Raw genomic sequence first — 13,132 nt, 5'->3', positions numbered from 1 at the left:
CATTTCAAATCAAGTGTATCAAGCAGAACTGTATTAATTCACAAAGAGGCTTTTCAGTGTCTCATAGAAAGATTTACAATTAGCTGCGGTGACTAATATGTGACCCCATATCACAGACAGTGTTTAGGAGGACTCCTTTGTAAGTTTTTATGAAAGACGACTTGTCCATCATCTGAATAGTTACTAGCAAGAGGACAAGTTCCTTTGTCTCTCTTACAACAAGTACTTTTTAAATTAGAACTATTATGTTGAAAGCCTACTTAGATCCTCTGTATGCAAATATGATTAACATGGGCTATTTTCCTCCCCGATTCCCTCCTGTAACCCCTCATTCCACATAGTTAAGCTGTAGTGTGGTTGGAAATTAACATCCAGAATTCATGTACAAGAGAAACAATCAGCTTTCAAATTTTTAATTTTACAGCCTATGTAATGACAGCTCCATTGAAATAAAAGTTTCCTTTGTTGAGGTGTCCTCGATCTGGCCCAAAGCTAGATTTTTAATATTTTACTATTAAAATGGAAACTAACTTCATTATTTGTTTTAAAGCATAAGATATAATAGCCCAATAGTAATCAAAAGCATAATAAAACAAGAATGAAAACATAGTATAATTATCAAATGAAGTTTAAAGAAATTCAGGAGTGGGACTGGGAATATTTACCCTTCATTCTCTTAGTTTCCTGGATACAAAGCTTACTTTCCTTTTTCTATAGTTTTCAGGCAGAGAACTACTTCCTCTCACATTTAAAATGAATGAATAAAATGGCTGCCCTGGATGATAAGAATACCAGGACTGAAATAATTCCAATCCCAACTGTTCCTTGGACATTGGGGCACCATCATCTTCATCCATTAAAAAATCTTGACCCCTCTTTTCTCCCTCATGTGTTTTGAACTGTAACTCATTACTGAGCGTGAGTAGCACTAATGTTTGTGCTCCTAGCAGATTACACTTGTCAAGTACTTTAAAAGAATGATGGTGACTTTCAGTTAAGTTATTAAGATGACATAAAATATAAAAACTATTAGTACTGATATGGCATCATTTCTTGAATTATGTAAAATGTAGCTTTTCTTTGTTTTTGTTTGTTTGTTTGTGTGTTTGTTTTTAGAAAGTAGTATCTAATGGCAGGAGAGGACTAAGAATAAATGGCAGAAGAAATGGCCATGTTCCAAAATCATGAGGTCACTTAAATAGCACTGCTGTTGGGTTAAAAAAATATATGGAATGTTAAAATGTATTACATATGCAGAACTATAACTTGCTGAGGATTCCAATATACCGAATAAGTCATGCATTGGGGCAGCAAATTCAGAAAGGCCAACACAAAATTCATAGAAAGGTAAGAAGGTAAATTACCCATAGAGGAAAAGGCAAAACTGAAGAATTCCATGGAAAATTTAGAAAGCAGAACATGCTTTTATTTCAGAAATACTCATTTTGGATCTATTGCTTTTCTTTCTCTCCTAAGAAAAAAATATATAAATAAGTTACATTCTAAAGCCCTTTTAAGAAAGATGGATTTAAGAAGATATGCAAGAAATGATAATAGTTTCTACAGAAAAAAAAAAAAAAAGAATAGTTTTAGAACGCAGGGAAGCTGTAGGAAGTAGTTATCTTGCCTCGTGAGGGTCATTCATGTTGGCTCCTGGATAGACATTCGTGACAATTTCTGATTTCCTCCTGGGCCCTTCATCCCTGTGCCCACACTACCGTTGGCATCTTAGCTTATTAGTATTGTTGCTCCCCTTAAAAGCCGCAATCGATGATCTGCTAGGAGAGGGGACCAGTTATTATATGAGCCTTGGACTTGGCATGAGCAAATTGCATCATCTAAAAGCAGACCAGAAAGCCAAAATTGCAAGCAAGACCTCTAATTGTCTCTGACTTCAAGTGAGAATCTGCTCTGTGAGCCATCAAACCTTGGATAAAGATAAAATGGTTTTTTATGGGGAGAAAAAAATTATATATATATACATATATATATATATATAGAGAGAGAGAGAGAGAGAGAGAGAGAGAGAGAGAGAGAGAGAGAGATTTCAAGAGGAACTTTCAATTTCACAGGCATATGTTTGAATCATAAATTCAGCAGCCCCTCTCTTTATTAAAAGACCTAGAAAAGTGCCATCCCTTTTAAAGGTGTTGCAGAGTTGCATCTCACTGGGAGGCTCCATACTGAAGCACGTGGTAAAAAGACCTCAGGAACCAAGCAGGCTCTGCTGAGAGTGGGTGTCAAAGCTGTGCTCTCCTGCGCCTTAGGGGAGAGACCTGAGGACTCTAGGGTCTGCCTTCCTTGTTTCACCTCTGTACTCTGCTCTGGATTAAGTCCTGCTTCTATTTTCTTATTAACCACGTGGAACAAAACTGTACTTTGGAAATCCCTGAAGAAAAGACCATTTTCAATTCATTATCCTGACCTTTTTCCAAATGATTCCTGAGAGTTTTGCCCATTTTTTATCCTGCCTCATTTGTCTGTGGATTATACCGACATCGTGCTTGGTGATTCTAGAAATTTAGTCGATAGCCTATCAAACAATTGTCTTCCTTCCTTTCTTTGAAGAAACCGCCATAAGACCAGCTTTGTGAAATAACCGAGAAAGCAGACAGGGCCCAGGATACACATATGAATGTTAAACCATGACTCTGGGGCAAAGTTGTGAGAGAAAAGACAGAAATTACAGGAATAGAGCCTGAAGAATATGTTAATGTGGGTCACCCCACCAAATGAAAAGAAACTATTTTTTTTTTTCTTTTTCCAAAGGTAAACAGAACAAAATGCAGCTGGAGGAATTAGCGCAAAGGATCCCAGTCCTCCGTGGGACTCGCTCCCCCCACCCCGCCCTCCCAGCAGTGCTGCTGTCTTCCTGCTCTCCTCCAGCACTAGAAGCGGTAATGCTGAGGACTGGCGTTTTCTTCCATTTCTCTGTTCCTTTTCTTTGTCTTGTACCCCTGCCAAAGACAGGGAGAAACCATTTGTTAGATTTGTTAGATAAGCCATCTTCATAGGTTTAGCAAGGACTATCTTTTTAATACAGTCGTTGTCCCTTATCTTCAGGAGAATACGTTCCAAGACCCCCAGTGGATGTCTGAAACAGTGGACTGTATCCAACCCTATATGTGTTGTTTTTTCCTTTACAAACATACCTATGATAAAGCTTAATTTATAAATTAATGCAGAAAGTAATTAACAACAATAACTAATAATGAAATAGAACAACTATAATAATATACTGTGATAAAAGTTATGTGAATGTGGTCTCTCTCAAAATATCTGATATTTTCCATTTAATATTTTTTGATCGCACTCTAAGTAACTGAAACCAGGAAAGCAAACCATGGGTAAATGGGACCCGGTACCACCATTTAAATATTTCTCATCCCTCAAAGAGGCCTAGGAATATCTTATTTGACTATCATAGTGAGAAGGGACATCACTTGTAAAATTCTTAATCTTTTAGTAGGAAATGAAATGGAACATCTCTTGTAGAGTTAATCTTTTTAGTAAATCTAGTTAAGTTTTCTGCCCTCTTTTCTTTGGAAAAAGGCCCTCTCCTTCAAATCCTGATAATTGCCCTGGCAACTCAGATCCTCTGGCTATTGATAAGGGTCATCAGCCCATTATTAAGCAGAAATGATGTTAAGTCAGAGAGGGCCAGTAGAGTCTGAGAGGGGAAGGGACTTTAGGCCAAAAATCTTTTTTATTCTTTAAGAAATATATTAACCAAGCCTATTTCCCTTTACTCAGTTTAATAGGTAAATCAGTAATAGATATTAATAGATATATGATTTAAATGATAAGTTTGTATCGTCTTTTCCTTGTCTAGGGACTCAGGTGGCACTTCAGCAAGAAACCCAAGACCCCACCCCGACTGAGGCAGGACGGGAAAGAGCTCCATGAAACGGCTGTTGGCAGGGACTACTGCTCTTCTCAGCAGAAAGCAGATTGGAAGAAGAGACCTCCTGTCCCTCAACATCCATACTAATAATAAGGGGGCTCATGGCTGTTAGAAAAGAGCTAGGCAGGAAAGTTAGGGGGTTTTGGGTCTGCCTGCAAAGACACTGAGGTCATGCTATCCTAGAAGTAGTATGCCCTAATCTGCCCACAATTAAGCAAGACAAAAGGCATTTTTTAACTCACACAAAGAAACCAGTAGGCAGAGAGAATTAGGTACCAGTTTAAGCCAGTCACTTGCAACAACCTTTAACTCACCTAAGCCTCATTATATCATCTTTATAATATGATGCATATCTCCAGAAGTTCATTAGTATCACTATAATAGACTGAATTCCGGGAACAACATGCTCAGAAAGCAAAATGATGAATCACTGAGTCCTGTCAATCTTAATTGTCAATCAAGGAAGCTCACTCCTCTAAGAAAAGTAACACCCACAGCAAAAAGGGATAAAAACCCTGAAAGTTTTGTTACCAGGCCTTTTGAACCATGCTTCTCTTTCTCAGGCCCGCTTCCATGTCCGGAAGAGTACTTTCCCTTCTAAAAAAAGCTTTTCTTTTCTGCTGTATTTTGGTGTCTTGCTCAATTCTTTGTTTGAGACATAAGAACCTGGACAACGCACTGGGAGAGGATCCTCACTCTCTAGTAATAGAACTTTGGGTATCTGAGATGTAATTGCTGGCACAGTATATCTTTAAAAAGCAAGCAAGTCACTGCTTATATGATGTATGCTACACTGACAACTTGCTTCGGCCGATGGGGACAATTAACTCAACTCTTCCAAGTAGTCTCTTAAAAACCTAACTTTGAATTGATGTGTCCTCCCTTTTTAGGCCCATTCACACATTTTATTTCCCAGAGCTCGACACAGAAGTAATCCTGATGATTTACATAATGTTGACTTGCAAAAGTCATTGATGGTTATACCACCACTTTGAGATTTTACTTATTATCTGCTGTGTCTTTCACCTATGACAGAACTCTAAGAAGATACCATGACTTAGAATAGCCTATATTCTTTTTTTTCAGATTTGTAAAAATAAGGTGTAATTCACATATAGGGAATGCACAGATCTCAAGCACATTTCAATTTGTTTTGGAAAATGCACGTATTCAACTCACACCACTATCAAGATATAAAACCTTGTCATCATCCCAGGAAGTTCCCTTTCCAATTATTCACCCAACTCCTGCTGGAATCAATGGTCAATCTGATTTCTATCACTAAATTACTACATCTCTACAAGAAAGAACTGGAGCCGATATCTCTGAGCTAGCTTTCTATTTTGGTATCCTATGAATTATTTTGAAAAAATACTCTTCAAGGTGTGTGTGTGTGCATGTAAAAGCAATGTTGTGCTTGTTGTAGCCAATATTTAAAATATCCAAAAGCAGGCAAAAGAAAGAATCCTGAGTAATCCCTCCATTGACAATAACTTCTATAGTTAATATATAAAGTATTTCCCTACAGGATTTTTCTATATTATACATACATATATACATAATCATCAATTTTATTTTTAAAAATGAAAATTGTCAACATGATGAAAATTAAAGACAATAGTATAACATACCCAAAATATATCCATTATACAGATTTAATGTGTTAATATTTTTCAAATTCCCTCATGATTTTTATTTTACTTAAAAATAAAACATTACAGATTAATTATTTATAGATAATTTAATTTACAGATAAATTAAGACTATTTCTCTTCCTTTGTAGAAATTACCAAATCCTGATTATCAATGTGAATCAATAACTTGCATGTTTTTATGCCTTTACGTACATTTATATTTATAAGAATGTATCCATATAAAGAAACATGTAGTATTACTTTGTATATTACAAAATGTATATAAATAATAATTTTGTTTTGCCCTGTTTTTTTTTAACCATCTACTGATTACTATTATAAATTTATAATCATATATATTTTGATTTGCCTTTGGGTTTACCATTTTTCTTGGGTCACAATTATTTCCTATACCCTACTCTTTCCTCTGGGCTCGATTTTCTTTTTATTGTCATGCAACATTTAGGAGCTGTTAAAGAAAGTGAGTAGAAAATTTTCCCCCCCAAAATGGCAAACACCATTTTCTTAAATGATACTGAAACTAGTGTAGAACTCTATATTGACAATTATTTTTATCCATGTTTTGAAGACTCACAACTATTCCATCGTCTTCTGACCTAAACTCTTGACGTCAGGAAGCCTGCTGTCCACGCAATACTGACTTCTTTATTGGGTAACTCTTCTTTCTCTCAGATTGCTTTAATTTTTTCTCTTTGGTGTTCTGCAGTATCTATGTGTGGATTTATTTTAAATATAAGTCCTTCTTGTGCCTTATTGGTCTTCTTTTTGCTTACAATTTATGACTATTAGCAATTTCGATAAATTCTCAGCCATTGTCTTTCAAATAGTGACAATCTACTTACTCGATTTAGAATGCATATTGAACACAAAATATCTTGGTTATTCTCTTATGCTTCATAACTCCTCATGTGTCTTTTATATTGCTGCATTTTTATTTGCTTTTTCCAAATTGTTAATTTTTCATAGTGTTGCTCTTTTTTATCATTTTATATTTACTTTTTATCTTTTTGTCATTTAAATGTATTTATTTTATAAAATATTTAAGATTTTCTGTTCTCTGAAGTTCTTACAGTATTAATTTCCCCACAAACTCTCATTTTTGATGGATCATTTCCTTGTGTGTTTTCTAAGTCTCGTCTCATCTTCAGAAATCTTTTTCTTCTGTAGGAACTCCAAGTGATAATTTCACATTTCCATTTCCATTTTGCTACCTACAGCAGGGATAATATGGACCTATAACCAACTATTAAATTATTTTCTCAGTTTATATGTTATTATATGACTTTGGATGGCATGAATGTGTTTCAAACTCATGGTGCTTTTGTGTTTTTTATTTATCATGGGAGTCTTTTTCTTTCCCCCATGTAGCACCATGTGCAGACACAAGTCTCCTTGTTAATTTCTGGAGTTGGGAGTCCCAGATTTATATATATGTAGAGGTACCAGTTCTAATTCCTTACCTTGAATGGCTCAGGGCCCCAGGGAAGCAATGGAGCCCAATCCCTAGCCATAAGGCCTATCTCTGTATTGACAACCAGTCTGTAGTCATTAAGGCTGCTGCATCTTCCACTCACCAGATTATTGTTTTGGTTTTCACATTCCTCTTCACTTCTGCCACCTTTGCTTTTATGTCAGTTGAGCTATGTATTTTGAAATATTTTTGTTATAGTTTATCTCTTTTCTAAGCAGTGTATTGGGAGGGATTCTGCATTATACCCACTCTTTCAGTTACCTATTGCTTCATAACAAACAATCCTAAAACTTAGTGGTTAAAAACATCAATTTTTTAAATTATTTCTCATGATTTTATAATCCGGTCTGGACTCATCTGGGCAGTTTACCTGCTCCAGGTGGTATCCACCAGGGCCAGAACATCAAAGATGACCTCTCAGTTTCCAGGATCTCTCTCTAGGTGGCCTTTGTCATTCTATAGAAAAGCCTGAGCTTCTCACAAGGTGGCTGGATTCTAAGAGCAAGCATTCTGAGTGAGCAAAAATGAAAGTAACAAGGCCTCTTAATGCCCACCCCGAAAACCATACTTTACCTGCCATATTTCTCTAGAACTAAGGATTTAGATTCCATAATCATCTTTCCATGCCCCCAAAATATTTGTTGAAAAAATATTTTTATATTTGCAGAATATTTTATTGGTTCATTAATCTATTCCTTTATTGTTATTTATGATAACCCTGATTTTTTACAATTATAAATTATACAACATGAAACATTCTCATATTGTGTCTTGGAATTCTGTAATTCTACTTCAATTTCACTATAGCTCTTTAATATGCTTGAAGGTAGGATGCACAAAACTAAAGGTTAAGTTCTTTCTTCCTGTTGATCTACCAGATAACCTTTACAAACCTGGCTGTGTAAATATTTCTGTGGAAATTAGTGAAGTTTCTCAGGTTATACTGTTCTCTGTGACAACTGTCATCAAAGAATTTTGTACTAGAAGTATATGAACTTCATTGATCAGCTAAGTGACCCTGTGAAAACTACTTCTTCTTGAAATTGAATTTCCTTAAAATAATTTTGAACATTAAGTTTTGACGACTCATTAGTGTAAAGTTTTAAACTGGGTTGATGGTAGAGGAAAATATTTTGACATTTACAAAGGAAAACAGATTTGTCCTGGTGCTGTATCTAGATATTGATCACACAAGAAAATAATAGTGTCTATAAGAAAAAAATCTAGACAAGAAATCTATAGTTTGTTGGTAACAAAAAGGCAAAAAGTAAGGCAACACTTCATTATTTTTAATGGACATGCCACGACCGTATCATTTATTCAGCTTAGCAGGATATTTAAAATACATAAATAAGGTTAATGAAAATAGAAGAAATGTTTATAAGACCATATTTGCATGTGTTTATAATTTTTAGTGGTCCTATGCTATACATGTATTATGCAAATGTTATTATATTTAGTTTTAACTTATGTTCAAGACCATGATGGGAAGGACAGATGTGTGTGTACTTTCACACATTCTCGAAATGTACTATTCTGTGATGCAGGAGCTCAAGAGTCTGGTGCAGCATGGCCTCCTGGGAAAGTACAGAGACCTACTGAGAAAATACAGGAGTACAGGGAGGTGCTGGGAGGCAGTGGTGTCAGCACATTTGTATCTTATACTGGATGACCCACAATTAGTTTATTCCACGGGGTTTTTCACAGCTATGTATTTTAAGCTAGTAATTGGAATAGCGAGCCTGACTTCTTTCCTCTAATTCTTCTCACCAGGCCTCAAGATATGGAAAAGCTTTACAGACCACTCACCATTCTAGATATATTTCAGTCTCTGTTGAGAGATTTAGTGTTGGTCTGGAAAAACTACTAAACACGATCTAGCCCAGACTTCCATTTTCCTAGGGAGTTCCCTGAGGCTCATTCAACTCAACAAACTTTTGTACAGACATACAGATCCACAGGTAGTGGTGTGAAAGGTTAGGACCTAAGACAGGCTTCTTTCTGTGCAAACATACCCGAGGGCCTTTACACATTCTCTGGGGCAAAGATTTAGTGTAGTGCTTAAAAACAGATATACTAAAGTAACTCAGCAGGTAACTTTTGGAAAAGTAATATTTCAGAATCAGTTTGGCGTTGCTGAAATAATTTGATCACTCCAGGAGGCCACGGGGTGAGATGGGTAGAAAAATATTTTTTTATTGTTGTTGTCAAAGCTCAGAAAACCAATATGCTGTGTCTTACCTTTTTCCCTTAGAGATGGCAAGCTCCTGGAGTAATCTTTGCTCCTTACACTGTGTCATTGGTCTAAAGATTTTTAAAGTTTAGCCTTAGCCATGCTATGGGACTTAGGATAGCAGAGGGAAATCTAATAAGCCATTTACAAACAGTTTCTATGGCCAGTTTAATCAATTGAAAATCCCACCACAGGGGCACTTACCTATTAGTTAATCATCCTGCTGACTCTCTGTTGGATCATTTACACTGTCAACCTGACTATTCATTTCAACTGTAACCAGAAAGGAAAACAAAAAGATTAAATATTTATTAAACCCAAATCTTTTAAACACCTTAAAATGGACTATGAGTTTATACTTTTCTGATTTCCTATCTCATACCTCTTTTCAGTTCATTTCATTCATTTAAGATTTTGGGAACATTCTTATTTATTTTTACTGGTGAGGATGAAATTACCTCTTTACTGAACTGTTAAAGCTGAGTTGTCATTTCATATCAGCTTTTGGGGTTGACATTTTGGGTATATTTATTACCATTCTTAGGTAAACTCAAAGGCCTTAAAAGACGTCTATGAAAATAAAGAGAAAACAAAGCAAAAGAGATCACTGACCTGTAGAGGTAAGCAGTTTCCTCTGAAATGACTGTGTCAATAGGACTCTTTGTTTTGCTATGTTTTCAATTTTGAAATTCAAAACAGACCCTGCAAACTTGCCAGTGGGTGCAGTGGCAATGGACCCCATGAAATAGAAAAGCCAAACATCCAACCAGATCACACAGCAATGATGAAACAAAACCTGTGCTTTTACTTAACTGTGTGTATCGTTCTATGTGAGCACTTGCATAAAAATAGAATGCATAATTACTGCCATTGTCCAGAAGTAGCTGAGAGCAGGCATAGCAATCACTTTGGAAATTTTCAAGGGTCAGTAGGTTTAATTAGATTGATATTTTTAAAGCATCAAAGCCCATGTTATAAACTGAGAGACAATATAAAAAGGACAATGGCCAGACCATACGTAACAATAGAATTTAGATTTAAAACCTCTGCAGCAACCAGCCTGGGCAACCAACCATAGCCACTGCAGCAATTAGCTCAGAATGGTGAGGGACTGCCAGGTTCCCTATATTCTGCCCCATGCTTTCAACTTAGGACCAACCAGGAAAAGCAAAGTATGTGCTCAAGCCAGTCACCTAAGATACCCCACTTTTGGTTAGCCCAAGTCTTGCTTCCTCATACCAACAACCTCCAATCAGAGGATACGTTGACCCTTCCCTTTTTTCGATACAAAGGCTTCCCACTTCCCTGCCTGCCTTTGGGTTGGCCAGACACAAAAGATAATGGTTGAAACACTTATAAGCTCAAAAAGAAATCTTTTTTTTTTTTTCTCTCATTTGGATAACCTTCATTTATTTGCACAAAATCAATAACCCAAGTCTCTTTTTCTTGAACATGAAAGCTCAACTCAAGTAGAATAGTGGCAGATGCTGTTTTTCACACCCCAAAGAGGCTTTAAAGAAGGAATAACATTCTACCTTTATAAAGAGAGTAACCTGTATACTTTCAATCCTGGTCTACAAAGTTATTATATGTTTGCCCATCTCAGTGTGGGAGCATGCAGAATGAAATAGAGTATTCTTTTTCTTCTTCTTCCTCCAACCCAAGGGTCACTAGTTCCAAAACTTATTAATAAATGTTACTATAAAGCATCCTATTATTAACTGAATTTGAGAAAAGCAACTTTAAACTGTGTGAATAAGTTTCTTTACACCTGAGACTTTTAAGAGCCTATAACATGCATGGTGAATCTCCAAACAAGTATTAAAACTTATGATTTCTTACATTTATTTTCCTTTTACTCAATGAGAATCGTATGGTCCTGCTATTCTTCAGAACATGCTTTGTAAAAACTTAGTTAAGAGCTATGTCTATAGAGTCACAACTAGGCTGGGGCAGGTTTTGTTTAACTGAGCATGACTAACATGGGGTGGTTTTTAATAGATAAATCTGATGTTCAAAAACATTAGTCTCCTTGATAATATATGGCCACGAGTGAAAAAAAAAAATCAGTTTGTGCAAAAGGGCATGTAGCATGGTGAAATACAAAGTACTGTAGAAAATTCTATTTAAAATCACCAAGTAACTTCTACCAGTGGCTGAATTTTTCCCAAGGTAGTTATCACCTCAAAGTAATCTCTATTTTTTTTAGGGAGAGTGGGTAGGGGGAAGGTTAGATAGCACAATGTATATAAACAGCAAGATGTATATAAATAGTTGATCACTGACCAACTCTGGTTCACCTAAGCTCTGTGGGGCAGCAGAAGAATTAAATATTTATTAAATCAAGTATGCTCAAATAGCAGTTTTTCTAATGCAAGTAATGACATTTCAAAGGGTATGCTGTACGGGAGTAAGAGTACATTCATATTGCTGAGGCTCAGAATCTTCAGATACCTTCAAAATGAGATGGTAATTTTTTTAAAAAAGGATTTTATAAATATATTTCTAAGGTGCTTTTAAAGACTTGCTATGTTTTTAGCCAAACCATTTGATGTGATACAGTGAAGTAAAGTGATGAAGGTCCAGGAACAGCCTTAGCCCAGACTCATGCCAGGGCTCCAGAAGGAGCAGGAATTACAGTTGAACAAGCACTTTTTGGAGTAGGCGATATTTCCATCCAGTTCACCAGTTACACTTCAGTCCAATTTAGCCTTGAAAGTACGCAGTGTGGCCTCAGTATTTCAAAGTACGAGTGAACAGAGGCACAATGTTGTTTTTTAAACTGAGCTAGCATGGGTTTTTAAAAACCTGCCAGTTGTATTAGTTTCTAGTAGAAAATGGTTTTGAACTTTACCGAGTTCTAACTAAATATGTTGACTCACAGAATAGAAAGCTCTCTTAATCCTAGATTACACTCAGAAAATGTGCCATATTGTAGTCTGCAGGAGCTCAGATCACGTATGCACCTTACCATCAGGGCTTGTAGAGTTTTCAGTGTCGCAGGAGCCTTCGCTTTTCACAGAAACTCTAGGCGTGTCCTCGCCTTGAGCTGAAAGAATGAAAGAAGATAGTCCTTGATTAATAGAGAATTAGAACAGCCTGACTGCCAATTGTTCTGTCACTCTCTATTGCTCTCTTGAATTTAAAAATACTCCTGGGATTCAACTTCTTCTGCAGAAAAAGTTAAAGTAGGAAATAGTGGTTTGAGTTTCTTGAATACTTTAGTGCTGTCATTTTCTAAATTCTCAAATTTGTGAGATAATCACATACATATATATGCATGTGTGTGCATATATATGCACGCGCGCGCACACACACACACACACACACACACACACAACTTCTCAAAATAGAAATCTGGCAGCATGAAAGCAGAGACACTTGGTTTAATCAGAACAACCTATAATTTAAATTTAGAGAAATTTGTATATATGTGAGTTTATGTAGCTTAACCTTTGGAGGGAGAGAGAGGGGTAAAAAATAAAAAATAAAAACAAAACCTACTTTGCCTTAGGCATGCCTAAAAAGAGAAAGATTCATTCTCTTCACAGTGAGGTTTTTGTTTAAACACATATGAATGGTTTAGTTTGCTTCCCTAAGAGACTTTCTCAAATACTGCCATTTGGGAGAGCTGAAAATCCAGTCTTTAATTTTTGTTGTGATCTCTATTTGCACAGCTTCAGAGGCATGTCATTCTGTTTGTTGTGACTGAAGCTGTATAACACGCTTAAATGTAGCAATAAGGGAATGTGTGTGGGGGGCAGGGGGGAATTTTTCAGATAGTCAAAAGGACAGTCAGTGTCCTCTTACTTCTTAGTTAAATATCTATTATGTTTTCACAACTTTAAGAAGCCAGGGAATTTGAAAAT

General features: G+C 36.1%; 1 protein-coding gene across 3 annotated transcripts in view; it reads right to left on the bottom strand.

The window, feature by feature from the left end:
- Positions 1-2,034: 2,034 nt before the first annotated feature.
- MACROD2 (mono-ADP ribosylhydrolase 2) overlaps positions 2,035-13,132 on the bottom strand; it is a 1,752,897-nt gene continuing 1,741,799 nt past the window's right edge. For all 3 annotated transcript variants that reach the window (XM_036229035.1, XM_036229037.1, XM_036229036.1), the window contains 3 exons: positions 12,235-12,312; positions 9,468-9,536; positions 2,035-2,957 (listed from right to left, as the gene is read on the bottom strand). In XM_036229035.1, coding sequence (XP_036084928.1) covers positions 9,475-9,536; positions 12,235-12,312 — 140 coding nt within the window. In that variant the 3' untranslated portion in view covers positions 2,035-2,957; positions 9,468-9,474. The remainder of the gene's footprint in view (positions 2,958-9,467; positions 9,537-12,234; positions 12,313-13,132) is intronic.

Source organism: Rousettus aegyptiacus, unplaced genomic scaffold, assembly GCF_014176215.1.
Source record: "Rousettus aegyptiacus isolate mRouAeg1 unplaced genomic scaffold, mRouAeg1.p scaffold_m13_p_12, whole genome shotgun sequence".
In the NCBI taxonomy this organism is placed as follows: domain Eukaryota; kingdom Metazoa; phylum Chordata; class Mammalia; order Chiroptera; family Pteropodidae; genus Rousettus; species Rousettus aegyptiacus.
This window is presented reverse-complemented; position numbering and strand designations above follow the sequence as displayed.